Source organism: Lolium perenne, chromosome 2 (genome assembly GCF_019359855.2).
Source record: "Lolium perenne isolate Kyuss_39 chromosome 2, Kyuss_2.0, whole genome shotgun sequence".
NCBI classification, from domain to species: domain Eukaryota; kingdom Viridiplantae; phylum Streptophyta; class Magnoliopsida; order Poales; family Poaceae; genus Lolium; species Lolium perenne.
In genome coordinates this window covers 97,176,293-97,204,201 of record NC_067245.2, presented here as the reverse complement: position 1 = coordinate 97,204,201, position 27,909 = coordinate 97,176,293, and the positions used below count along the sequence as shown (strand labels likewise).

Genomic DNA, 27,909 nt, shown 5'->3' with positions numbered 1-27,909 from the left:
CCTCATCAACTCTCTCATCCAAAAAACACCACAGAATCCTCTGAGCTCAGCTGCCGTCGAGATGGCTCCTCGTCGCCGTAGCAACACGGGCTTCATCGGCGTTCGCCAGCGGGCTGCGGGCCATTTCGCGTCCGAAATCTCCGCCGGTGGTGTGCGTGTGTGGCTCGGCACCTTCTACACGAAGGAGGCTGCTGCCCGCGCATACGACGTTGCGGCTTGGAGGTTTGGCCGGTCGCGCCACGAATTGAACTTCCCGGAGGTCAGGTCTCTGACGGAAGCCGAGAGTCTCTCTACTGAGCCGCTACTTCGCTCAGAGGGTGAAGCGCAGCGGTTCAGAGATGGCCAGCGGCGGATTGATACCACCGAGGAGGACGAGCAGTTCATGGCACAGTGGCGCAGAGACCATCCCGGAGACGTCGCGGCCACGCGCGCATTCTGGAAGGAGAAGCAGGCGTACAGGAGAGAGAGGAGGGTGGGAAAGCGGCAGAGGAGGGCCGAATATGATGCGGAGTACGCCAAAGGAGAGGCGTCGACATGGGGGAAAAATGATGAACGGTGGTTGTGGTACCTCTCAAGTACCGCTTCAGAGGACACCCCTAGCGAGGACGAAGATTTCGAGAACTGATTAGTATGTGTGTGTGTCGAGTCCGTGTGTCTAACGGATCATGTGTCGACCCAGTGTTAAGTGCTTTGTTCGTGTGTGGGTTTAGTTTTTTAAGTGTTTTGGTTTGTGTGTTAGTAGTGTAGTTTTTAAGTGCTTTGCTTCGTGTGTGGGTGTAGTTCTTTAAGTGCTTTGGTTTGTGTGTGGTCTAGTTCTTTAAGTGCTTTGGTTTGTGTGTGGGTCTAGTTATTTAAGTGCTTTGTAACGTGTGTGGGTCTCAAGTTCTTAAGTGTATCATTATTGTGTGTCGTCAGAAATCGAGCATCGGAGGGTGGGAATGGTCCCAAAACTCAGGCAGATTATAGACTGTAGGGGTAAAATCCAGGATCTGTATGTGGAAACTCCTGGTACGGCTAAAATGGAGCCTATTTTATGGTAAAGTAAGCCCAACCTATGGTTTCCCATGTACATATGTCCTAAACAAACCAAAGCAAATAAAAAAATCCATTGTTACACCGTCACACGGAGAAAGCTATAGGGGTAGATCTGCGGGGTCCCCGCCCTAGGGTTTCCGAAGATACAGATCAGCGGAGCGTCGGAACCGCTTAAAAACTTGCATATGTCCCTAGCATATGTGCACAAGTGTGATGTAGGGTTTGGCTAACCTTGCATGTACCCGGCGTTGACGATTTTCGCAGACATGGGCCAGCACTTGGTGAAAATCCAGGATCTGTATGTGGAAACTCCTGGTACGGCTAAAATGGAGCCTATTTTATGGTAAAGTAAGCCCAACCTATGGTTTCCCATGTACATATGTCCTAAACAAACCAAAGCAAATAAAAAAATCCATTGTTACACCGTCACACGGAGAAAGCTATAGGGGTAGATCTGCGGGGTCCCCGCCCTAGGGTTTCCGAAGATACAGATCAGCGGAGCGTCGGAACCGCTTAAAAACTTGCATATGTCCCTAGCATATGTGCACAAGTGTGATGTAGGGTTTGGCTAACCTTGCATGTACCCGGCGTTGACGATTTTCGCAGACATGGGCCAACACTTGGTGAAAATCCAGGATCTGTATGTGGAAACTCCTGGTACGGCTAAAAGGGAGCCTATTTTATGGTAAAGTAAGCCCAACCTATGGTTTCCCATGTACATATGTCCTAAACAAACCAAAGCAAATAAAAAAATCCATTGTTACACCGTCACACGGAGAAAGCTATAGGGGTAGATCTGCGGGGTCCCCGCCCTAGGGTTTCCGGAGATACAGATCAGTGGAGCGTCGGAACCGCTTAATAACTTGCATATGTCCCTAGCATATGTGCACAAGTGTGATGTAGGGTTTGGCCAACCTTGCATGTACCCGGCGTTGACGATTTTCACAGACATGGGCCAGCACTTGGTGAAAATCTAGGATCTGTATGTGGAAACTCCTGGTACGGCTAAAATGGAGCCTATTTTATGGTAAAGTAAGCCCAACCTATGGTTTCCCATGTACATATGTCCTAAACAAACCAAAGAAAATAAAAAAATCCATTGTTACACCGTCACACGAAGAAAGCTATAGGGGTAGATCTGCGGGGTCCCCGCCCTAGGGTTTCCGAAGATACAGATCAGCGGAGCGTCGGAACCGCTTAAAAACTTGCATATGTCCCTAGCATATGTGCACAAGTGTGATGTAGGGTTTGGCTAACCTTGCATGTACCCGACGTTGACGATTATTTTCGCAGACATGGGCCAGCACTTGGTGAAAATCCAGGATCTGTATGTGCAAACTCCTGGTACGGCTAAAATGGAGCCTATTTTATGGTAAAGTAAGCCCAACCTATGGTTTCGCATGTACATATGTCCTAAACAAACCAAAGCAAATAAAAAAATCCATTGTTACACCGTCACACGGAGAAAGCTATAGGGGTAGATCTGCGGGGTCCCCGCCCTAGGGTTTCCGAAGATACAGATCAGCGGAGCGTCGGAACCGCTTAAAAACTTGCATATGTCCCTAGCATATGTGCACAAGTGTGATGTAGGGTTTGGCTAACCTTGCATGTACCCGGCGTTGACGATTTTCGCAGACATGGGCCAGCACTTGGTGAAAATCCAGGATCTGTATGTGGAAACTCCTGGTACGGCTAAAATGGAGCCTATTTTATGGTAAAGTAAGCCCAACCTATGGTTTCCCATGTACATATGTCCTAAACAAACCAAAGCAAATAAAAAAATCCATTGTTACACCGTCACACGGAGAAAGCTATAGGGGTAGATCTGCGGGGTCCCCGCCCTAGGGTTTCCGAAGATACAGATCAGCGGAGCGTCGGAACCGCTTAAAAACTTGCATATGTCCCTAGCATATGGGCACAAGTGTGATGTAGGGTTTGGCTAACCTTGCATGTACCGGGCGTTGACGATTTTCGCAGACATGGGCCAGCACTTGGTGAAAATCCAGGATCTGTATGTGGAAACTCCTGGTACGGCTAAAATGGAGCCTATTTTATGGTAAAGTAAGCCCAACCTATGGTTTCCCATGTACATATGTCCTAAACAAACCAAAGCAAATAAAAAAATCCATTGTTACACCGTCACACGGAGAAAGCTATAGGGGTAGATCTGCGGGGTCCCCGCCCTAGGGTTTCCGAAGATACAGATCAGCGGAGCGTCGGAACCGCTTAAAAACTTGCATATGTCCCTAGCATATGTGCACAAGTGTGATGTAGGGTTTGGCCAACCTTGCATGTACCCGGCGTTTACGATTTTCGCAGACATGGGCCAGCACTTGGTGAAAATCCAGGATCTGTATGTGCATGTACCGCATGTCCCGGCGGCCCCGTTTTGCACAGTTGGAGAAGTAAACGAAGTCATAAAATCGCGCGGAGCCGTGTGGCGTCATTTTATGTGTCCTAGCAACCACTGCAAAAGACGGAACTGGGATACGGCAATTACCTTGAAAAACCCTTCACGAACAGGGCTATCACGTCCGGAGTTCAATGGCTTTTAGGGGAAATGAGTAGGAAACGGCCCGTTTCACCACATAGTTTGTCAGAACGAGGCCATATTTGGCATGTGCATGGGCCCTAGGATGGGAAGCAATTCCTCGGTCGCGGATTTCCAATCCGAACCACGGGCGATGGTTTTTCCATTTTCGGGGTGCCGGAAGGGCTTTTTTTTGTGAAGCAGCTACATGGTGCGCATTTCAGTATTGCGCGGGACCTCCGCGCAGCGGTAGGATACCTCCTACGCAACACCTATCACATGTCATATGCGCGCGGTAGCCATCTGGGAATCCCTCCCGCTTCCTGCGGTGTCCCACCGAATCCGCTGGAAACTGACCGGATTTGAACTGGGGCGACACTTTCCTTCGCTCAATAAATGGAGGGAAAAATGTTTTTAGGTATATGACATGTCATTTTATGTGCTAAATGTTTTCCGTTTCGCGCGTTGGCGGACGGGTGCAACCGCGCGCCCGGTACGGCCATACCGCATGTCCCGGCGGCCCCGTTTTGCACAGTTGGCGAAGTAAACGAAGTCATAAAATCTCGCGGAGCCGCGCGGCGTCATTTTATGTGTCCTAGCAACCACTGCAAAAGACGGAACTGGGATACGGCAATTATCTTGAAAAACCCTTCACGAACAGGGCTATCACGTCCGGAGTTCAATGGCTTTTAGGGGAAATGAGTAGGAAACGGCCCGTTTCACCACATAGTTTGTCGGAACGAGGCCATATTTGGCACGTGCGTGGGCCCTAGGATGGGAAGCAAGGCCCCGGTCGCGGATTTCCAATCCGAACCACGGGCGATGGTTTTTCCATTTTCGGGGTGCCGGAAGGGCTTTTTTTTGTGAAGCAGCTACATGGTGCGCATTTCAGTATTGCGCGGGACCTCCGCGCAGCGTTAGGATACATCCTACGCACCACCTATCACATGCCATATGCGCGCGGTAGCCATCTGGGAATCCCTCCCGCTTCCTGCGGTGTCCCGCCGAATCCGCTGGAAACTGACCGGATTTGAACTGGGGCGACACTTTCCTTCGCTCAATAAATGGAGGGAAAAATGTTTTTAGGTCTATGACGCGTCATTTTATGTGCTAAATGTTTTCCGTTTCGCGCGTTGGCGGATGGGTGCAACCGCGCGCCCGGTACGGCCATACTGCATGTCCCGGCGGCCCCGTTTTGCACAGTTGGCGAAGTAAACGAAGTCATAAAATCGCGCGGAGCCGCGTGGCGTCATTTTATGTGTCCTAGCAACCACTGCAAAAGACGGAACTGGGATACGGCAATTATCTTGAAAAACCCTTCACGAACAGGGCTATCACGTCCGGAGTTCTATGGCTTTTAGGGGAAATGAGTAGGAAACGGCCCGTTTCACCACATAGTTTGTCGGAACGAGGCCATATTTGGCACGTGCGTGGGCCCTAGGATGGGAAGCAAGGCCCCGGTCGCGGATTTCCAATCCGAACCACGGGCGACGGTTTTTCCATTTTCGGGGTGCCGGAAGGGCTTTTTTTGTGAAGCAGCTACATGGTGCGCATTTCAGTATTGCGCGGGACCTCCGCGCAGCGGTAGGATACCTCCTACGCACCACCTATCACATGCCATATGCGCGCGGTAGCCATCTGGGAATCCCTCCCGCTTCCTGCGGTGTCCCGCCGAATCCGCTGGAAACTGACCGGATTTGAACTGGGGCGACACTTTCCTTCGCTCAATAAATGGAGGGAAAAATGTTTTTAGGTCTATGACGCGTCATTTTATGTGCTAAATGTTTTCCGTTTCGCGCGTCGGCGGACGGGTGCAACCGCGCGCCCGGTACGGCCATACCGCATGTCCCGGCGGCCCCGTTTTGCACAGTTGGCGAAGTAAACGAAGTCATAAAATCACGCGGAGCCACGTGGCATCATTTTATGTGTCCTAGCAACCACTGCAAAAGAAAATAAAGAAATAAAAAGAAAAAAGAAAAATAAAAATAGAAATAGAAATAAAAATAACCGCGTGGCGTCATTTTATGTGTCGCCACCCTCAGCTCCTCCACCCCGCGCGCTCAGCTCCTAGCAACCACTGCAAAAGTAAATAAAGAAATGAAAAGGAAAAAAGAAAAAGAAAAAGAAAAATAGAAAGAAAAAGAAAAATAGAAATAGAAATAAAAAAAAAAGAAAAAAAAATGAAAAAAAGTGTGCCGACGGCCTAGCCGTCGGCACAGGTAGGGTTGGTTAATTGGTCCAACCGGACCAAGTCCGGCTCACAGATCACCCCTCCCCCTCGTGCCATCCAACCCGCGCGCGGCCACCCTCCTCCACCCGAGCCGCCACCCCCTCCTGCCCCAGCCGCCGCGCTGCCGCCACCGGCTGCTCCTCCGCCGCCGCCTCCCTGCCGCTCCTCCCCGCCACCGACAGCCCCTCCTCCCCCGGCCACCGCCGCGCCTGCCGCCACCGGCCACCGCCGCCTCCCCTGCCGCTCCTCCCCGGCCGCCGACAGCCCCCTCCTCCCCCGGCCGCCGGAACCCCCTCCTCCCCCGGCCGCCTCCGCCCCTGCTCCTCCACCGGCCGCTGCTTGTCGGCCGCGCCCGCGCCTCCCCTGCTCCTCCACTAGGTAATTTTATTTTTCATTTTAGTAATAGTAATTGTTGCAATTTGAAAATAGCAAATAGAAACAAAAATGGAAAATAGCACATAGAAACAAAGATGGAAAATAGCAAATAGCAAATAGAAATGAAAAATTGAAAATAGGAAAATAACAATTTGAATTTGTTGTTGTCTAAACTAGGCCGATGGCGTGACGACCCCGGGTCCCTGCTGCTTGACGCGATTCGAGACGGTCGCCGACATCGCCGAGGGTGAGCTAAAACTCCACCTCCTCCATATTTTTACATCACTAGATTCATTTTTCAAGTAAAGTTGCGTAACCTAGGTGTCACTTCCCGTCCGCGAGCGTTACGCGGATAAATATGCATTAGTGGTCGGCATATTTTCAACCGTAACGCTTGCGGCATTTACGGGACAGTCGGCGGATGCGTAGTTGTCTACGTTTTCCATGTTCTACTCCGGTCCGAGTCAGGATTTCGGCGGCGCCTCCCCGTTGTTCTCCGGATGCACATCCTCTCGGTTTTTTGCCGAGACGTGTATCGGGAGAGCAGCGTGGAGGTGCTGCCGAAATTCTGACTTGGACCTGGGTAGAGCATGGAGAACGTAGCCAACTACGGATCCGGCGGCTGCTAGGAGCCCACCTAGTAGAGATGTAGGTTGATGCATGCGTTTCGCCCGGTAAAATAAATAAAAATATGATGCATTTAATTTCATGGTACTATTTGTTGTTTGTCTCCCAATCAAGCAGAGGATGGCTGATAATGGGTGGATGTACAGTGGCCGTGCTAGTTCGACTGAAATGACAGAAGAGTGGGTATGGAAGACCAATTTATTAGTGAAGGAGTTAGCGCGTGGTTCAAAGTCAGGCGTTCGTCCAAGTTGCCCTTGCGCTCGTTGCAAGAGGCGTCATCGTCACGGAAAGGATGATATGACTAAACATCTTTGGTTGAATGGGTATATGCCTGATTACGTCACGTGTGTCGACTTTGCTCAGTACGAACGTGACAGAGGTGAGGTGATGAGGCAGCGAATCGATGGCAATGAGGACGATGGGATTAGATACTTGCTAGATGATCTCCACGATGCCTACATGCCAGAATTGCTGTACAGGGAGGAACCGCCAGAACCGGAGGGACCACCAGAACCGGAGGAACCGCCAGAACCGGAGGAACCCGAGCCTACCGCAAAGGCCTTCTATGATATGATGGCTGCGGCTAAGAGGCCTCTATACGAGGGTGCAAAAATTTCTCAGCTCGATGCCATCGCGCAAGTACTAGCCGACAAGGCCTGGTTCGACAAAGACCCGTGCATGCTTTGAAAAAAATCTGGTAACAGTTGGTAACATGTTGCCCGAAGGCCATTGTCTGCCTAAAACCATGTATGCAGCAAAGAAAATGTTGAAAGCGCTCAGCATGGATTATGTGAAGTATGATTGTTGTCCCAAAAACTGTCTTTTGTTTTGGAAAGAGTTTGCGGATGACAAATATTGTAGCAAGTGTGGGTCCTCTAGGTATCATGAGATAACCAGAGCTAATGGTGAGAAGGTGCAGACAAAAGTCGCCGTGAAGATTCTTCGTTATCTCCCGTTCATAAAAAGAATCCAACGGCTTTACATGTCCGAGGAGTCAGCCAAACAGATGACGTGGCATAAGAACGGGTTGAGATTCAAGGACGAGGATGGACGGCTAAACATGGGGCACCCATCTGATGGTAAAGCATGGCGGAACTTCGATGCAAAACACCCTGATAAGGCAAATGATGCTCGGAATGTCAGAATTGCGATAGCAACCGATGGATTCAATCCATATGGTATGTCAGCATCCGCGTACAGCTGTTGGCCCGTGTTTGTTATTCCGCTCAATCTCCCTCCCGGAGTCCTTATGCAAAGGAAGACCATATTCCTGTCGATGATCATTCCAGGGCCTGATTACCCGGGGAAGAATTTGAGTGTATTCATGCAACCGCTTGTGGATGATTTGCACCACTCTTGGCACCATGGGACCTTGACATACGACCGAGCAACGAAGACAAACTTTGTCATGAAAGTTTGGTTCCAATATTCCATGCACGACCTACCTGGGTACGCTCTATTTTGCGGGCATTGTACAGCTGGTAGGTTTCCATGCCCAAGCAGTGTGCACCGACTGGAGTTCATTTGGCTGAATGCGGGTCGCAAATATGTCGCATTTGACAAACATCAAAAGTACCTCAAAAGAGGGCATCGGTTCAGAGGAGACAAAAAGAACTTCACAAAGGGCAAAGTTGTGCGTGAAGAAGAAACGATACCAAAGTTCAATGGTGAAACTGTTGATGGTGAGCTACGTGCTCTCCAGCGTAGTAAAGAACCCGGCAAAACATATGTGGGATATGGTGAGACACACAACTGGACTCACGTGCCAGGCTTAACGCAGCTCGAGTATTACAAGAATCTCGAACTTCCCTATAACATCGATATGATGCACACCGAAAAGAATGTGGGGGAGTCCGTTTTTAACACCGTCCTGAACATTCCTGACAAGACAAAGGATAATGTCAAGGCTAGAGTCGATGTTGAGAATCTGTGTGACAGGCAAAGACTACACATGCATCCTCCTGAGGGCAATCGAAAAAATTGGGTCAAGCCGCATGCCAACTACGTGCTTGATAGTCTCCAGAAGAAGGAGGCAATGATGTGGCTGAAATACGCCGTTATGTTCCCAGATGGCTATTGTTCGAATATGAGTAAGGGAGTCAATCTTACAACAGGAAAAGTAAACGGGCTCAAGAGTCACGACTATCATATATGGATTGAGCGGCTGATGCCGGTGATGGTTCGAGGGTATCTCCCCGAGCATGTCTGGCGAGTGCTTGCGGAGTTGAGCCATTTCTTCCGCACGGTCTGTGCTAAGCAGATATGTGAGTCGGTGATTGAGAAGTTGCATGATCAAGTGCCGGAGTTGTTATGCAAGTTAGAGATGATCTTTCCACCAGGTTTCTTTACTCCGATGTTACATCTCATTGTGCATCTTGCGAACGAGGCACTCTTGGGTGGACCGGTGCAGTATCGTTGGCAGTTTTGTATTGAGAGAGAGTTCAAGTATATTCGAAACAAATGTGGCAACAAAAATAAGATTGAAGCATGCATAGCTGAGGCAACTATCCTTCGGGAGATGGCAGACGCCACGACAACGTACTATGCCGATGATGTTCCCACTATGCATAACCCGATATCTCGGTACAATATCGACGAGCCCAAGCATGACCCCAAGCTCCTCCTCTTCAAATGTCACGGTGGCAAGGCTGGTGCCTCTAAAAAGGGCATCTTGACAAAGGAAGAGAAAGATTGCATAATGTTTTATGTGGTTACGAACATGCAAGAAGTGCTCAAATTCATAAGGTAAAATGGTGAACAAATTACTTTGCAATTAGTAACTCGATTTTGGTCTAATACGTTTTTTCTCCCTTTTAGCCAATACAAGGATGAATATTGGACGAGATCGACGGATCCCTCTGATGCGGAGATGGAGATTCTTTTGAAAGAGAGTCGTCCCGGAAAGAAAAAATTCCTGGATTGGCTCTACGAAAAAGTAATTTCTAACAAGTCCCTTTTAGCCAATACTTTTGCAATCCGTAACTAATGCAAAGAAACAATTTGAACTGAATTTGTAGGGAGGTGATCCCAACGTTGAGATGACAGATGAGCTGAGATGTGTTTCCCAGGGTTGCAACCGTAGAATCTCAATGTATGAGAAGTACGATGTGAATGGGTATCGCTTCCATACAGAGTATCACCAGAAGAATCGGCCTAACCCAAAAACTATAAATACTGGGGTCTTCACGAAAGGATCCGATGACATAGAATACTACGGAAGGTTAGAGAATGTATACGAGCTGACATTCAGTAGGACAAACATACAACTCAATCTCGTTGTGTTCAAATGCCACTGGTTTGACCCACAAGTTGGACAGAGAAGCACTCCTTCCATTGGGTTAGTTGAAGTTAGGCCTTCAACCTGCTATAGCGGAGCCGATGTCTTTGTTGTGGCTCACCAAGCCAAGCAAGTTTATTATTTGCCCTACCCATGTCAAAAGGAGTATCTCAAAGGCTGGGAAGTCGTGTTCAAGGTATCACCACATGGTAAGCTACCCATGCCCTCCGACGAGTATTACAACAACATTGACCCTGTAACATACGAGGGAATTTTTTTATCAAGAGCAAGAGAACTTTGGGGATTTCGAAATAGAAATTGGTCTTGAGGACCTCGAGAACGAGGCACATCTTCATGGTGAAACAGTGGTGGACCTAAAGGACATACAAATGCTCACCAAGTTACATGAGGGCAATGGGTTCAATGATGAGCCTCCACCGGACATTCCCACCCAACCTCATTACTCACATGATACTGATAGTGATAGTGAAAATGAGAACCCAACGCCTCGTTATGAGAACCCAATGCCTCATTATGATAGTGATGATTCGAGGTGAGGGTCCTTTATGTCTTTATGCTTAGTATCTATTTTTCAATATGCTTCTTATACTTAGTATTTATTTTTCAATATGCTTCTTATGCTTAGTATCTATTTTTCAATATGTTTCTTATGCTTAGTATTTATTTTTCAATATGCTTCTTATGCTTAGTATCTATTTTTCAACATGCTTCGCCATATGTTTTTTTTGCTTAGTGTCTACATTTTATTAAGGCATGAATGCTTACTTGTTTACTCTTTGTCAATGCAGGTGATTGATCAATATGAGCGGAAGCAAGGAATCCATGAACTCCATTCTGAAGACCATGAGGACCCAGAAGTTCACCGGGACCACTAGAAGTGGAAGACCAACGCGTGCCAGCTCGCGTTACGCGGACGATGACACGGGTGGAGTTGGAGGTGGAGGTGTAGGTGGAGGTGGAGGACGTGGTGGAGGTGGAGGACGAGCTGGAGGACGAGGCGGAGGTGGAGGACGAGGACGAGGTGGAGGTGGAGGATGAGGACGAGGTGGACCTTTCCTTGGTGACATACCCTCTGCTTCTGGCGACGTGGCTTCCCAGTCCGCTCACACACAGTCTACTGAGGGGGAGATGGAGGTGGAGATGGAGGTGGAGGGGCAGGACGAGGAGGCGGAGAGGGAGATGGCGCCGAAGAAGTTGCGCATTCGTGGTGAAGCGCAAGTCCCTGATGAGAGGAGGGAGCCTACTAGCCAAGAGGCGAAAGCCCTCATCATCCCGAACGAAACAGAGTAAGTTTAATTTTGAACATGTAGATTCATTTTGCTATGTACTAATGTTTTCATTATCGTGCATAACTGATTGGCATACTAATGTTTTGATTATTGTGCAGCAATTGGACATATGACAAGGGGGTTCGCCAGCCGTCGAGCATGATTGGAGCTCTTATTAGGCAGTATTGGCCGGGCTTTTACACTCCGGTCCTCGGCGGCGAGAGGAAGCTAGCCGAGACTTGGGCGGACTATGAGGCAGCTCCTTGCCCGGGCTTTGGGACAGCTGCTGACGCCGTGTACACCAAGTTTTGGGTAAAGCATGCTTCTCGAGTTTACTTCATAGTTGATGATCACACTATGCTAACTCATGTCTCTCTCACAATTATTCTTATGCATGATTGCAGACCCATTATAAGGTGCCTGATGATATGGTTGAGCGAGGGAAGGCGGTACTGACTAGGGCTTCTCAGAGGTTGACAAGGCAACAGTGGTACAATCAGAAGCATACCTGCATCGGGCACTTCAAGGCTGAGCAGGGCATTAGGGTCAAGAAAGCTGACAATATCAGGGACGATCCTCAGCTGACGAAGGAAGATTACTTGAGGGTAAGTAAATATTCAATGAGACTCTATGTTGCTGCATAGTTGGGATTGCATTATGTGTTCTTCAAATGAGTTTTGGTTTTTCAGGTTATGCCCCTATGGTGCGAGAATAAGGAAGACGCATTTGAGGCCTTGGTAGCGAGGTGGGTTGGCGAAGACGCCGACTTCAACGCCAAGAGTGTACGCAACAAGGCAAACCGTGGCACCGGAGGAACACACAGTGCAGGAAGCCGCAGCACTGAGCGCTACAGGAAGCACAAGGTACATATATACATGGAACAACTTGCATTTACTTCCCCTCATATTACTACTTGATACACATACCATTTCTTTTGCCGTGCAGGAGGCGGAACTCGGGGAGCCTCTCACCGAGGTGGGAGGGTGGCAGAAGATGAAGCTGAAGCAGCCTGATCTGAGCCAGCCTCAGCCCTCGCTGCCCGAGTACTTCGGCTATGCCGAAGAGGAGTTGGACAAGTACTGCTCGGCGTTCAAGGGTCTTCATCCGGAGGTGGATGATCCTATTGAGCAGGAGACCGACTTGACGGCGATTATGGTGGCGGGGCGCGGCTCGGAGCATGGCCGTACGAAGCTTCTTAGTGGGGTGATCAAGCCGCAGAGGACCCTCACGCAGATCAGGTCTACCCTCACCGCTGGCGACCCACCGGTCGCGCCTCCTCGACACCGTCGTACCGATGTAAGTTTTCTCATTTTCATCTTCTTTCCAACATTCATTCCTGAATGGCTAAATTGACGTGGCTCCTTTTCTTGGAAATTGTAGGCTAACTTTGAGGCCGCCTACGCTGCCACTTATGAGAAGTATTTGACGGTTGTAGCAGAGTGGGACCTCAAGAGAGCGGCTTGGGAAGAGTACCAGGAGGCGACGAGTCGTGTAAGTTCCAATCTTTTATGGTTCAAAGACATGACAAGTCCCACCTCCCCTTTATTTTATATCTGCAGCGCTTGACATCTAAACTATCTTGCAGGCGCTCAGGACGTTCTTCCAGACTGGAGAGAGGATCGCACTTCCGGAAGAGGAGCCACCTAGGCCGGGGCCGACTCTAGTGTGCCCATCGAGGGAAGCTTTCGCGGCCACATACTACGCACGGACTCCGGTAAGTCCTGTGCCTAACCAGTTCTCACCGCTTTCCTTTCCCATGTGTAAGATGCTAACTCTTGTCAAACATGTAGGGCACGGGAAGTTCGCGGAACCGACCCTCTCCTGATTCGTCGCGCGAGGGCACACCCGATGCACCCCGGCCGCCATTCTCCCGGTGCTTCAGGGTTTTCACCTGCTGGCGATGGTTCAGGCCATGGTTCTACCTCGGTCCACCGCGACAAAGGCCGGACGCATGAATGGACGAGTACGGAACTTGGTTGGTTCCCCTGATCTTGGGTCCCCCTTAGCTAGGTGTCAAGCGGGTGTGCGTTGATCGTAAGTGCCATGTGTTGACGATGTATGATGATCGTGTGTGCTACATGCCACATATTTGTATCACGATGATGTTGTTGCTACGTTTGATATGATGACGATGATGATTATGTGCTGTGCAATATTTGTGATGCATTTCAATGTATATTACTGCTATTTTTGCTGTGCGTGCTGTGCTGTGCTGGAAAATGGAGCGGAAAGCCAAATGGTATGGTCTGTGCCGACGGCATAGCCGTCGGCACAGTCACCTAGATGTGCCAAATGGCAGGAGCTGTGCCGACGGCTATGCCGTCGGCACAGGAAGGTAGGCGGCCAGCAGCTGGGCGGCGCTGCTGCGACGCGGCTGGGGCTGACGAGGCTGGGTCTACGGCTTGGCCGTCGGCACAGAAGCTGAACGGGGGACGCGTGGCAGGCTCTGGTTGTCTGAGCGAGGCGGCTGTGCCGACGGCCTGGCCGTCGGCACAGCAGATGGGCTGGGCTAACGGCCGTTTGGGCGTCGTGGGGCCCACGACGAAGGGGCCGACGGCAACTGTGCCGACGGCAACGTCCCACCGTCGGGCTACCTACTGTGCCGATGGCCAGACGTGTGCCGACGGCGAGGCAGGCTGTGCCGAGGCCACCTTGTGCCGATGGCAAGGTGCTGACGGTGGCCGTCGGCACAGGCGTGGGCCGACGGCGAGGCAGGCTGTGCCGACGGCCGCCGGCCGTCGGCCCCTCGGCGGGTTCCCGTAGTGTCCTCCTCCTCCGACAAAGGCGAAAGGAAGGACGACGAAGATTGCACATGCTTTCGTATATGGAAATCGTATGCGATGATAAGTATTACACATGGTTTCTGATATGTATAAAAAACATTGAATCTATATAAAACTATCTGTGAGTATTTTGGTTGTGAAATATTCCCTCAAGTTCACCGTTCTCGTTCGAAATGCGAAATCGAAAGCTTCATGCCGTTTACATCCTCACCTATAATATAGGCACACAGAACCCAACTGAATTTTCTAGTTTGGATAACTAGGTGTCTGAAAGTGTTCTTTCTTGGCAGCGAAAGAACGAAACCATCGAGTCTAACACTAGTTAGATTTTTTCATTTTGTAATTTTGAAACCATGTTTCAAACTATGTAGTAGTTTGTGTAATGTTTCTATCTATGATTATATGAAAAATAAAAAAAATAGGTAAAAATATTTATGCATCGGACCGCTGGAGGCACCCCTGACGCAAACGGACGCGCGGTAAAAAATGATCATTTTCATGTCCGCAAGGCGACGCAAGCGGACACGTCCCGTCATTTTAAACGTCCAAAATACGTTGGCCCGTTGAAGATGGCCTAGAAAGGCGACCCTGTCTGCGAACATGGACGACTTACTTCGGCGAGACTCTTTTTTTATTTTGAAAGGGAAAGGTCCTGAAGGACCTAGAGCTGCTTCATTTCATTCCAAGCGGTGGTACAAATTACACATAGGACCTTAGGAGAAAACAAAATTACAAGCTGGTCCTAGAAACACACACAGAGGACCTCAGAAACTTTTGTGAAAACGCGATCCAGTCCATCTGCCTCACCGCTGAACTCGGGAGATGGAGACTACTGACGGCCACTGTCTTCATCACCGGGGACGAGACCACTTTTGATGAACAAGGTGGAAGGTGCCACCGCAGCTCCATCGAAGAAGGGCCTCCTCCGTTGGAGATTGAGTGGACGCATCCATGGCGTCACAAGATGCCCATTTTTGACATATCAGAGATCAACGGCTTGCTCCCAGTCGCTGTAGTTGAGCTCGAAAACGCAACAGAAACTTCCCACCACCGCAAGCCTCGAATCCTTCGAGCTTCTGCACCATCACTTCTCCCCTCGCCTCCATGGCCGGCCAGAGAAGAAGGTGCATGCAGCTCAAAAGAACGAAGCTTGCAACAATCGCATACCTTATTTTTGGAGCTGCAGGTGGAGGTCCTCACCGCTGCATCTAGCTCCGCTCGATGGAGCTCCGCAGCAAGGAAGAACAATACCAACAAGATCTGGATCTGGCCAGAGAGATCCAGCCTTTGACTCTCGGCATGACACCAACGATCGGCATAAAGCCATACACGGCGAGGGACGACGCGAACAAGGCAGGGGCGTGGACGAGGCGGGGGCGAGGCAGGGGCCGGTGGATGGCCGGGGGCAGCGCGCGGGAGGCCAGGGCAAGTGAAGATGAAGTGTAAGAAAAGAGACTCGTTTTCAACATATTCCTGGAATATTCCCATATGGGGTTGTTTTCGACCCTTAAAACTCATTTTTCTTAACCTGTATTTGTGTTTTAAAAGTCAGATTTTTAAGGGCACTGCTAGGTGATGCTATAAAATGCGTCGAGCTGCTGGGATCAAATCTCGTTTACGAATCAATTAAAGAATGAAGGGATCTCGAGGAGGGAGTTCATGGAAGCAAACCCCATTACACTTAGCCAGCAGCAGCCAAGCACCGTAGAGAAGCCGTCCAAGTAAATGAAGGGACTACCAGTACTCCACAAAGCCCCGGGTTCTTGTATTTTGTACGGTGCCTGCAGAAGTATCACATCACCTTGCTTTAGTCTTCTTTATTTGCGTGGAAGTGCAAAAGAGGGGTAAAATCTCACCAGATTCTAGTTGACCGTAGCAGTCTAGTGTAAACGGCTCGACATGCTTGTTTTTCTTTACTTTTGAGGTGAGAAGCTCCTATCAGGTCCCACAATGCATGGGGAGGATGGTTACATTTTAGAGGATTTTGTCTTGACAATTGACAAATTTCCCCTGGCAAAAATGAGCCAGGTACAATCATTTCCCTCCCCGCTAATCACTGTTACGGTAACAGATTCTACGATCAACGCCACAAGGCAGGATGTTGAACTGCCAGGGCTCAACGCCGGATGGAATGGCTAAATATCTAAGGCGTTTTGGCGGGACGGTGAATAACCATCTTGAGCTTGACAACGAGATAGTCCTACGGTTGGCTAGAATTAACGAAAAAATGGATTGGCTACTGTCATAGTACTTCTTTGTTTCTCGAGAATACGTCATTGAAAGGGTATCAATTGTATAGAAGAGAGACCAAAACTGCCGGTACAACGCTAAGGAGGCTACAACTTCACTTCACAAGCCTTGGGCCACAGTCACCACCTACAACACATCACCACCCCGAGACTCCGAATGCCGCATCGTCCCTCCTCGATGGCCTAGACAATGTCTTTAAGAAGATAACGACACCTTGGCGGCCGCCGCCTAGTCCGGTGAACCAGACCTAGGGTTTTCCCCGAGCATCAAAGGAAAAGAAAGGCATGGTGAAGGCCATGACCATGTCTTCAGCAAGGTAACACCGCCAAGCAGGACTTTCATCCGACCATACACCGCAACCCCGATGCAGCCGAAACAGGTGGGCGATGAGGATTAAAGCCACATCCGACGACGGGGCCTCGGCCAACTAGCCCGCAGCCACGGCACCACCATGGCACCCGGCAACAGCAGCTAGCGCCTCCACGCCGCTGCAGCAAACGTCTCAGCCCCGCCCTGGCCCGTGGCCACCAACGGACCCGAGGTTGTCGGCGCCACCGCAGGGCCAACCCACTGGAGCGGCCCAAACCCCTCGTCACCGTCAAGGCGTAGATATTGGTAGGGAGGGCCGCGACACCACACCGCCGCCGAATCTCTACCGAATTACGTCGCCGCCGCGAGGAAGGGGAGCCGCCGTCCAGGGGAAAGGTCTGCGCCGCCGCCGCCACGATGGCTTCGCCTGGGGAGGATCCTCTAGTGGCGCGAGAGGCAGGGGTGGATGTGAGAGGAACGCTTTGGGGTCGGCGGCGCGGTCGCATAACCCCCTCCGCCGGTTGTTCACTTTCTTCTACTTGGTGTTCTCTGTTAGTGAATGAAGAGTATAGTTTGATTCTAAGTATTGTATGTGACAGTAAGGTTTCATATACTCCCTTCATTCCATATTATTTGGCACTAGTATGGATGTATCTAAGTACTGGGCGATTTACACAGAAATAACCCTTTTCTAAAACTATAGCACAGACTGACCCTCCGGGCAAACTATTTCACCCATCTAACCCTTTTGTGTGGCGTCCCTCTCATGGGCGCCACACCTCCATGTGTGGCGCCTGTGCGGCCGGCGCCACTCTCCCATCCGACGTGGCACCCTCCACGCTGAGCTGTGCTCGACACTGACATGGCAGCCTGTGTGGCGCCGCTCACACCGGCGCCACACTTTGAAAGTGTGGCGCCCGTGGCAAGGGCGCCACACATCCTGTTATGTGTGGCCGCGCGAGCCCGCCCCAGCCCGACCCAACCATTGTCTTCTCCGTTTCTTCCTCCCTCAGCTCCAAGGCGGCCGGCTCTCTCTCCCCCCCTCAAATCCCTACTCAAATCTATTGAATTTCGTCAGATCTTCCCGTGGAGATCGTTCCCAACCCGTTCCTTGAGGTTATCTCCTCTGTTCCCCTTCTTTTCATCCATTGATTTTGTGTATTTGGTTGAATCTACATGTGAAACCCTAGATGTGGATTTGGTTGATTTGAGGGTGGATGTGGATTTGGCTGGATGTTAGGGTTGTTGAAGTAGGAGAAATGGTAGTATGCTAGTTTGTATGGGTAGATTATGTTGATTATGGTAACTAATGAACACATGTGTGTATGTGTTGTTCCCATTATGCTAGGGGGATGGAAATAATTGTTCATATTCATCATGTGGACAAGGATGCTTTCTTGAAGGTAAACATAGAGCCGGACCCGGGAGAGGTTGACTTGGTGTTTGACCTTAGCCCTAGCTTTTCGGAGGTGGTAGCACAACTGCACAAGTGAGGGTTGAGTTGAATTGGAATGAGCCAAATGATGGTGTTGAGCTAGAGGGAAGACATAATGTGGGGTTTGGAATGCACACCCGTTGGAAGACAATGCGTATCAACTCCGAGCAACGTTGGTCCGTTTACAAGGAGACGGTGGCCAAGTCACAAGACAAGACTTTGGAGTTGTTTGCAACCAAGACGGTTGATGCTCGTATCGAGCTTGACCTTAACCGGCCCTCCTCCCCCGTTCAAGAGAGGAGTCCACCACCCATGAGCCAAGAAGAAGCCACCCAATCTCCCATTGTCCAATCTCCCATTGCCCAAGAACCTCCGTTGGACAAGGAGTATGACGAGCTTGACGATGGTGATGATGGTTTCGAGATGAATGACAACAATGTCTGTGATTTGGATAAATATTTGACTCAAGAGGAGATGGACCACTCCATTCCTTATTCCCAATGCTATGCGTCGGACTCGGATGATGATGGACCCGAAGAGGAACTTGATGAGGATGGCTTGATGGCTAAGGAAGCCGAAAGAGCCGAGATCTTCAAGAAGGTAACCGGACGGGATATTCGGATACCATTGTTTCGTGATGTTAGTCTTGCGGATGGAGCTGTGGTTGATGGTGGCAAAAGTTTACTTCTTGGAGCTAGGCCAATTTCCAAGAGAGATGTGGATGGTAGGACGGCTATGATCTCTAAAGGGCTCACGTTTGATACCTTCTTGAAATTGAAGATATGGTTGAAGGAGTTCTCCATTAAGCATCATCGCCCTTACATCGTTGTTCACTCGGACTTGAAGAAGCAGTACACGCTAAAATGTGTGGATAAAAGGTGCCCATGGGTTGTCCGTGCAAGACCTTTCAAAAAAGGGCCCTCTTGGCACATAACAAGTTGTGTAGCCACTCACATGTGCCAGGGGCCGAAGCTTGATGGAAAGGATGCGCAGCCGGACCACCGTCAACTCACATCCGAGTTCATTGCATACAAGCTCTCGGCGGAGATATCATCACTTCCTACCATGAGCATTAGGTCCGTGCAAGATACGGTGAAATCCCGGTTTGACTACAACGTCAAGTATGGGAAGGCATGGAAGGCCAAATAAGCCGCATTCAAGATGTTGTACGGTGATTGGGAGGAAGCATACAACCGAGTCCCTAGGTTGTTGTTAGCGATGGCCGCAACTAACCCGGGCATGGTGCATGTGGTGGAGCCTTCCGCAACCAAAATGACATTGCATGACGGTAAAAGAGTGAGGGTATTTCACCGTGCATTTTGGTCATTCCAGCAATGCACGAGGGCATTCGAACATTGTAGGCCGGTCATAGCCGTCGACGGTACCTTCTTGACCGGGCAGTACAAGGGCACACTATTGGTGGCAATAGAAAATGATGCGAGCAACCGTTTAGGCTTTTAAATTGGTAGAGATTGAGCACAATGATAACTGGCAATGGTTTTTCCATATATTGAGGACGAGGGTCATACCACCGTCAAAGGAAGTGTGTGTCATCTCGGATCGTCATCAAGGAATTCTCAATGCGATGGAGCTTGACATTCCCGGGCATGCTCCTTTGCACCACCGATGGTGCATGAGGCATTTTTGTGCAAACTTCTATCGGGCATGCAAGAGCAAAGAGTTGTCTGACATTTTTCAAGATTGTTGCCTCGCTTACTCTGAGCACCGCTTCGCAAACCTATGCAACGGCTTGCTGAAGCACAAAGACCTCAACGCGGGTGGTCTTGAGTTTCTTCATAGACACCTTATATTTAACTCAAAGTGGGCAAGAGCTTATGATTAGGATGGGATGAGATATGGTCAAATGACAAGCAACATGGCCGAGTGCTTCAACAATGTGTTGAAGGGTGTTCGTGCATTACCCGTGACGGCAATAATTCAATACACATTTGAGAAGTTGAATGTCTATTTCCAAAACTACACCGAAGAAACGGAGAAGGAAATTGCTAGGAACTGCGAGTACCCAACGAAGGTTGAAGATTTCATGGAATTTCAGGCGAGGAAGGCGGACTCCCAAACGGCTACATGTTATGACAATGTTGACTGGGTTTACCAAGTGAATGAGCCGGGAGGCACCACACAAGGTGGTGTCCTACACGAAGGACGGGCTTTCCGTGTGCCCCTAAAGACATGTGAATGCACATGTAGGAGGCCCTCTTTGCTTCATTTGGCTTGCTCCCACTTGCTAACAACGGCACGCACTAGACGTGTTGACTACAATAACCCGCTCACCGTTCGGGAGTCCGAGTTCTCCATCCAAGCCACAAAGAGGACATGGGCTCCAAGGTTTTCTCCCTACTTGGACCAATCACAATGGGCGGAGTATCATGGAGTGCAAGTTTGGCCAGATCTGGAATGGAAGGTTGTGAAACGTGGAACAAGAAAGACAAAGAGGTATCACAGAGATATGGATAGATGGGGTCATTCGGGAAACAAGTTATTCCAAGAGGCTCGCGAGCCAACTAATTGTGGATCATGCAATAGTAAGGGGCACAATAAAAGGAAATGTACATCCGGCAAAAAATCAAAGGGCAATGATGCTAGCACAAGCCAAGCATCAATAGCCAACAAGCTTCAAATCAACCTCCAAGCCAACAAACCCCAAGGCAACAAACTCCAAGCCAATAAGCTCCAAGCCAACAGGCTCCAAGCCAACAAGCTCCAAGTCTACAAGCTCCAAGCCAACAAACCCCAAGCCAACAAGCTCCAAGCCAACAAACCCCACGGCAACAAGCTCCAAGGAAACAAGCCCCACGGCAACAATCTCCAACGCAACAAGCTTCAAGGCAACAAACTCCAAGCCAACAAGGTCCAAGCCAACAAGCTCCAAGGCAACAAGCCGCAAGGCATCAACCACAATGGCGACAAGCTCCAAGGCAACCAAGGATTCATGTAGGGCTTAGTAGAGGTCGCCATGGTGGACGTCGGGGTACTAGTATGCTAGGATACCTAGCGGGGCCTTATCTGTACGTGTCTCCAAGTTACTAATTGCATTGTACTATCTATTTTCCTATTCCGTGACTAACTTTAGTTTTTTCAATTTTGTTTTCAGATATGGCAACTACACCCACCAAGGGGAAGGGGGCGTGGGAGGGCAATGAGAAGGAGGAGTCGGTTTGGGAGGAGGCTTTGAGGACGGTGCGGAAGAGGGAGAAGGAAGAATTTGAGAGGAAGAGACAGGAGGAGATAGCTAAGAAGAAGGCGGAAGATGACCGTATGCAAAGGGAGTATCAAGAATACCTATGGCGTGAGAAGAAGAGGAATGAGAAGCTCCAGGCCGAACGGAACCGTCTATGGAGGGAAAAATTCCAGAGGAACTGGCAACTTGCTCAACTAGCGAGGGAGAGGGCAAATAGGATGCACCTAGAGGAGGTGGCTAAGGAGGCGGAGCGCATAAAGGAGGAAAGAGCTCAAGCGAAAGCTTCAAAGACGGAGGAGCGCCACCATTTCTTCGACTTCGTGGTTCAGTTGGCTCGTGACATAAGGGGGAAGAAAGAACTGGCGGAAGAATCTAAGAAGAAGAAGGCGAGGGGGGAGGGAGCCTTTGCCACGCAGTGATGTCCCTTTGGCTATGTTCTTGTTGTCAAACCTTTATGTTGTCGAACCATGATGTTGTGTGAAACTTGATCTTCTCGAACCTTCATGTCGTTGAACCTTATTGTAATTGGAACCTTGATGTCGTCGAACATTATTTGTTATTTGAACCACTATGATGTGTCGTACATGTTCTGTGCAATGTTGTATTCAAAATTGTTGGAATATGGTAGAATATTTCATGGTTTAGCACAAGTCAATGTGTGGCGCCCATGGCATAGGCGCCACACTGCACAGTGTGGCGCCCATGGCGTCGGCGCCACACATGTCAACTTATATCAACTTATATGTCGAAAACATCCAGGGGCACCGGACGATTAGTCCTTAGCCGTTTTGGCGAGCCTTTTTGCGTGGCGCCCGTGGCGTCGGCGCCACATGAAGTGTGGCGCCCATGGCGTCGGCACCACACAAATAGGGTCGCCAAAACGGCTAAGTCCCTAGAGAATTGTCTTACAGTATGTTTTGTGCAAGGATGTGTGGCGCCCTTGCCACGGGCGCCACATTTTTAAAGTGTGGCGCCGGTGTGAGCGGCGCCACATAGCCTGCCATGTCAGCGTCGAGCACACCTCAGCGTGGAGGGCGCCACGTCGGATGGGAGAGTGGCGCCGGCCGCACAGGCGCCACACATGAAGGTGTGGCACCCATGAGAGGGCCGCCACACAAAAGGGTTAGATGGGTGAAATAGTTTACCCGAAGGATCAGTCTGTGCTATAGTTTCAGAAAAGAGTTATTTCTGTGTAAATCGCCAAGTACTGGTTGGCTAGAATTCACGAAAAAAGAATTTACCTTCTGTCATGATACTTGGTGTTCTCTGTTGGCGAATCAAGTTATGAAGAGTATAGTCAGAAACTCAATTCGGCTCCCGGGTTTGATTGACCGTACTGTATGTGACAGTAAGGTTTCATATACAGTTTTTGATATCGTTTTCAGATAGCTTGCGTTCTCTCCACCGGATACTTTTTTTCTCTGAATACTAGGCGTTTGCGAGTGAAACTCAAGGTGCCAACTATTCACCGCCCGGCAAGGAAAGGAACGCCTGTAAAGGCTGCATGTAGGCCAATGATTCTGCGCTACAAAGCACGGACACACAACACGCTAACACATCTTTTGCAGAGGCAGCATCACCGCAACAGCCATCATAATGATCCCCACAAGAGAAAAAAGATCCATCAAACTCCTCGATCCACGAACCCTTCTTCCACCACCTCCCTTTTTCCAGGAAAGAATATCAGAATGTGCTCAAATAAGAAGATCGGTCTCCAGCACAGGTGCACACTGAAGAGCTGAAATAAGCTGATACTAGTACATAAGGGGTCGAAATATGCAGTAGATATAAAAGAACTGAAGGAATCCTTGTAGCATCTAAAATAGCAGCTTCTGCAATTTGGTGCTGCCCAGTTTTTACAACAACATTGCTGAAGAACAACAGTCAGTGAACAAGAGGCAAACATAAAGAGGAAATGAAAATCAGCAGACCTGGTTCCACACCAGCTGTTTCCTGGCAAATACAGTACACGCTAACTCTAGGTATTTAGGAGGCTCATCCCAGATGCTCAGTAATTACAGGTTCTGGCCTTCTGGGCAATGGTGTATTAGCTCCACACTAACTGGAGACACCGCTAGACAGTTAGGTCTCTTTGCTCTTGCCTTTTTTACTGGTCTTGGATGACTTCTTGTCTTTGCTCTTGCTGGAACCCAGGTTTACCCAGGTGTAGTCGCTGGGGATGGTGAAGGGGTCGGTGTTGTCCGCGACCTGCGACAGGTTCACTGGTTTTGCTCTGGAGTTCTTCGACGTCCACCTCAGATAGGAGCTCTTGTGGACGTCTGGCTTAGGCATGATGGAGCCTGGACCTGGGCTCGCCAATAGGCTGGGGCTCGACATCGGCGTGAAGAACTCCTCTGGCTCCACAAGGGGGACGAACTTGTTGAAAGTTATGACTACCCTGACAGTTGGAACAACAGGGATCGCAACCTGCATGAACAACAGATTCATGAGTTAGCTGAATTCACACATAACAACGAATCGCAACCAAAGCATGAGCAACAGAATCATCAGTTAGCAGAACTGAAAGACAACATCTCTACTCCATAGCTGCATGCCTGCATCAGTAAAATCAGTAAGCAGAAACATGAATTATGGCTATGGACAGCGAGCCGATACCATGCTTCCAACAATCACTCTTCAGAAAAAAAGGATGATGCACAGTAGTCTTCAGAACATGATGATGAAGCAAAATGACATTACATCAAGTGCTAGGCCTGTACTAATTGCTATTAGTACTTTTTTGAACCATATTTGCCCTCCATTTAAACAAGTTTGTACCCTTGGAAGATATTTATTAGACATCATTCACTATTCAACTCCCCAACATTGATCAAATCTGGAAGTTGCCTCCTACCAGGGCAATGCAACATCAGATGAGCATGTGAGCTGAGTAAACTCACTTATTATAAATTGTTTCCCTACAAGCTGTTCCACATTTACATTAGTCCAGAGCATTCACTACATGCTGGTGCCATTGCTGTTCTTCATGCTATAAATTTACAGAGTTTTATTCATGCACATGTGGAGTCAACAACAGATACTTGATTCAGATGACTTTTGGGTCAATGGAAGACAGCAGCTCGTTCACTTTGTAAAATTGCTAGAGACTAATTCTAAATTCTAGTAGTCAAATTTGCACAGCCAGTGAAATTGAGGATCTTGTTTCAGAATAAAGAGTACACGAACTTGCGTTGTCGCTAGAGCAGAGGAACAGACTGAAAGTTACCTTGACAGGGAATGTCCCCGGTGGAAATTTGGTGGTGAGCAGCTCACGGAGGCGGCGAACTGCGCGCACACGGGTCGCCAGGATATCCAGCAACGGCAAGAACTCGTCGACGCTCAGAGGAAAATCCTCTGTGAGCCAGACGGTCGGCCGCAGCGTCTTCACCGTCTCCTCCTCCTTCCACTTGGTTCCCCCGGTGGCCGCGGGCCGGCCGAACACACTGTCCTCGCCGCGGCCCACTGACGCGCAGGTCGGCAGGCGACGCGGCACGTCCACGCTATTCCTCCTCCTCTGCGGCGTCCCCATGTGCGAGGGTGGCCCTGCCACGCTGCGCCGGCCGGGCACGTAGCAGCTGCGCCGCGACGGGGGCGGGGGGATGTCCGCGACCAAGAAATCGCCGTCCTCGTCGTCATCCCGGATCTCCAGCGGCAAGAACTCGTCGTCCTCATCTACTGCGAGCTCGAACGTGAAATCCTTGCGGCCGGCGCTGGCAGCCTTGAGCGTGCGGAAGGAGAAGACGACGTTGTGGACGTCGAAGACCCGCGCCTTCCACTCCCCGACGTTCTCCATCTTCTCCTTGCGCAGCCAGGTGGTCCTCGGAACGAGCCTCGCGGAGGTGATGTTGAGGCCCGGGCGGTAGGCGGCGGCGTCGGAGGTGGCCGCGTCCTCGTCGCCGGCGGCGGCGGCGGCCGCGAAGGCGTCGTGCACCTCGCGCTTGCCGCGGTGTAGCACGAGGAGCGATCCCGGCGGGAGGAGGCGGCCGCCGGCGTCGGTCTCCTCGCCGAAGAAGAGGAAGGAGTGGTCGGCGCGGCGGATGCGGAGGCCGTCGAACCCGGCGAGCGTGGTGTCGGCGCGCAGGTTGGCGCCGCGCTTCCATATGCGGTAGGTGTCGGAGGGCGCGGCGCGCGAGAGCAGCGGCACGACGGAGCTCTCGAAGTGGAAGTCCACCTCGAGGTAGAAGTCCTGGACCCGGCGGAGCGCGGCGGAGAGCGCGGGCGCCCGGCGGCGGAGCTTGGCCCAGGCCGCCAGCCGGTGCGCGCGGAGGAGGAAGGCGGAGATGTCCTTGCAGCCGAGGCAGAGCGCCTCCTGGAGCGGCGTCCAGCCGGCGTGGTTCTGGAGCGTGGGGTCCGCGCCGGCGGCGGCGAGCGCGGACGCGAGGGAGGGGAGCCGGAGACGCACGGCGAGGTGGAGCGCGGTGTCCCCGCCTGGCACGTCGCGGCGGTCGAGCGCCGCGGAGACGGACGCGGCGAGGCGGGCCTCGCGCGAGGCGTCGGCGGCGGAGAGGATGCGCGACGGGTGGGCGAGGGGAGGGAGGCCGGCGAGGATGGCGGACAGACCGGCGGCGTCCCGCATCGCGATGCAGTGATGCGCAGGGCTGTGCGCGTAGTCGGGCGGGCGGATCGGCGCCGACGACGTGCGCTTGGGGCGCGCCGCCGGGGATGGGTCCTGGACTGACATTGCCTGCTCCTGCTCCAGCTCCAGCTCGGGGATAGGAGACCTTGGGATTGTAGCTGCTCGTTGTTGGGTTCTCCTCCTCCGCTGGTGCGTGGGGATGAAGTGGAGTGGGGAGTGGGGAGTGGAGAGGTGAGCTTGGGACCGTTGGGCGGTGGTGAACCGCTGGGGAAGAAACAAGACACGCGAGAAAGGTGTCAAGGATGGGCTAGCATAAACATGGACCGGGCCGAGCCGGGTTCATGATGGAGAAATACTGTACCGTCAATCAGTGTATCTGTCCTCATAATTTTTGTTTTTAGAAAAACACTAAGCATCTCAAGAAAAAAATACACTAAGATCCCTATTTTTCGATATTCTACTAAGACGAATTCCATGCAATTTCAATGGCAATTCTCTTAATTTCAGTTGATCTACTCAATAGTTGCCCAGAGCTATGCCAGAGTTCACTATGTCTTGAGATCCCTGTGGCAATGCACAAAATAACCGACTCTCTTCTGGGAGTGGTGTTTTGTAACATGGAAGCATATACTCCTTCTATTTTAAAATATATTTTATAATTTTGAAAAATTAAAACAAAATATTGGCACGTACATCTTCACATGCTATACGCTTACAAAGTTGTTTCATAAAATATCAGACTTGTCATGTGACGTATGTAAAAAAAAATCATTGCCAAAAATAATGTTTTTTTCACAAGATAAATTTTATCTTTTCTACATAGACCATAAAAAATACGTATTGATTTTTCATGCAACTTGAAGAACGGACATATATTCTGGAGTTATACATGCATAATTTTTTGTGAAATTTTTGAACACTTTAAAATAATATTTTTTGTAAAGGAATCATACGAACCCGCGAAGCGAATTAAATTCCCGTTCTCTTCACAGCTATTCTAGTCTACACATGGTTTTGGCTTTAAGCATGGACGTACGTTACACGTTGTCAAGTACCCAACAGATTCGTGACATCATCTAAAAGAACCAAGCACACAAGGGCATGAGCAATGGTGACATACACAATTAGGGCATGGCCAACGGCTCGCCTCAACTTGCTGCCTCGCAGCCTTTTTAGGCTCGGATGGCAGACCGAACCTAGAGCTGGTTGCTTCGCAGAGTGGGTAGTCTCTTGCAGGAGAGACCGGTTGCTGGGCAGAAAAAGGCAGAAGAAACAAAGAAATGTGAAGAGAGAGAAGAGAAAGTAAGGAAAAATCAATGGAGATGGGACCTGCTGCGTACAAAAGGAATCTGGTAGGATCCCAGCGAAACTGCAGCATGCGTTGGACGATTTTTTCTTCATACCGCTGCTTCATCTCCTTTTTAGCTTCGTGATGACGTGGGGCAGTGGCAAGCAGCTGCTACCATTGTCCATGCCCTTAGCTGCTCCATGTAAAAAAATTGTCAGAAGCAACATGGTCAATTTTATATCTCCAATGAAAGCTACAACTTTAGTCAGAAAAAAGAGGGAAGGGACCCCACAAAAATAACACTATGTATCTCTTTCTCTCACTAAAAAGCATACTTTTAAGATTTAAGATCTCACTTTCTGAAGAGGAGACTGCCTCCTCATCCGAACCTATTTTGGATCACCCGAACCTAGTTAAAGGTGTGAGGCAGTATCTCTAGAGTAGTACATTGGGCATGCCCTAAAGTGGTGAGGGGTTGTGGTCAGATACACAAAGGAGTACGTATTGAAGTGCCAAGACACGAGTACTCCTAGTATCTTACGTAAATAATCAATGCATCAACGACAATAGGTTGGTCTCGACGAGGAGCGGATCTCGCGGCTCTCGGCTTTTCACCAGAGCATCTCCATCGGTGAACCTTAAATATTAGCTTACAATATAATATAATAACAATGTATTAGGATCAACGGCGGTAAAAGGAGGCTAA

At 50.1% G+C, this 27,909-nt stretch overlaps 2 protein-coding genes across 3 annotated transcripts; one reads left to right on the top strand and one right to left on the bottom strand.

Annotated features, from left to right (window-relative positions):
* The first annotated feature begins 11,134 nt into the window (after positions 1-11,134).
* LOC127333345 (uncharacterized) lies at positions 11,135-13,518 on the top strand. 2 transcript variants are annotated; one of them, XM_051359734.2, is made up of 8 exons: positions 11,135-11,381; positions 11,483-11,675; positions 11,768-11,968; positions 12,053-12,226; positions 12,309-12,659; positions 12,744-12,854; positions 12,949-13,077; positions 13,154-13,518. In XM_051359734.2, the coding sequence occupies exons 1-8, from the start codon at positions 11,224-11,226 to the stop codon at positions 13,316-13,318; spliced, it is 1,482 nt and encodes a 493-aa protein (XP_051215694.1). In that variant the 5' UTR covers positions 11,135-11,223; the 3' UTR covers positions 13,319-13,518. The 2 variants fall into 2 exon arrangements, with proteins under 2 accessions (XP_051215694.1, XP_051215695.1); XM_051359735.2 differs by having other exon boundaries at positions 11,295-11,401.
* Positions 13,519-23,127: 9,609 nt separating this feature from the next.
* Positions 23,128-26,215, bottom strand: LOC127333344 (uncharacterized). The gene is made up of 2 exons (XM_051359732.2): positions 24,566-26,215; positions 23,128-23,766 (listed from the first exon to the last, which is right to left on the bottom strand). Exons 1-2 carry the CDS (start codon positions 26,018-26,020, stop codon positions 23,422-23,424), a joined length of 1,800 nt encoding a protein of 599 aa, XP_051215692.1. The 5' UTR covers positions 26,021-26,215; the 3' UTR covers positions 23,128-23,421.
* Between the last annotated feature and the right edge of the window lie 1,694 nt (positions 26,216-27,909).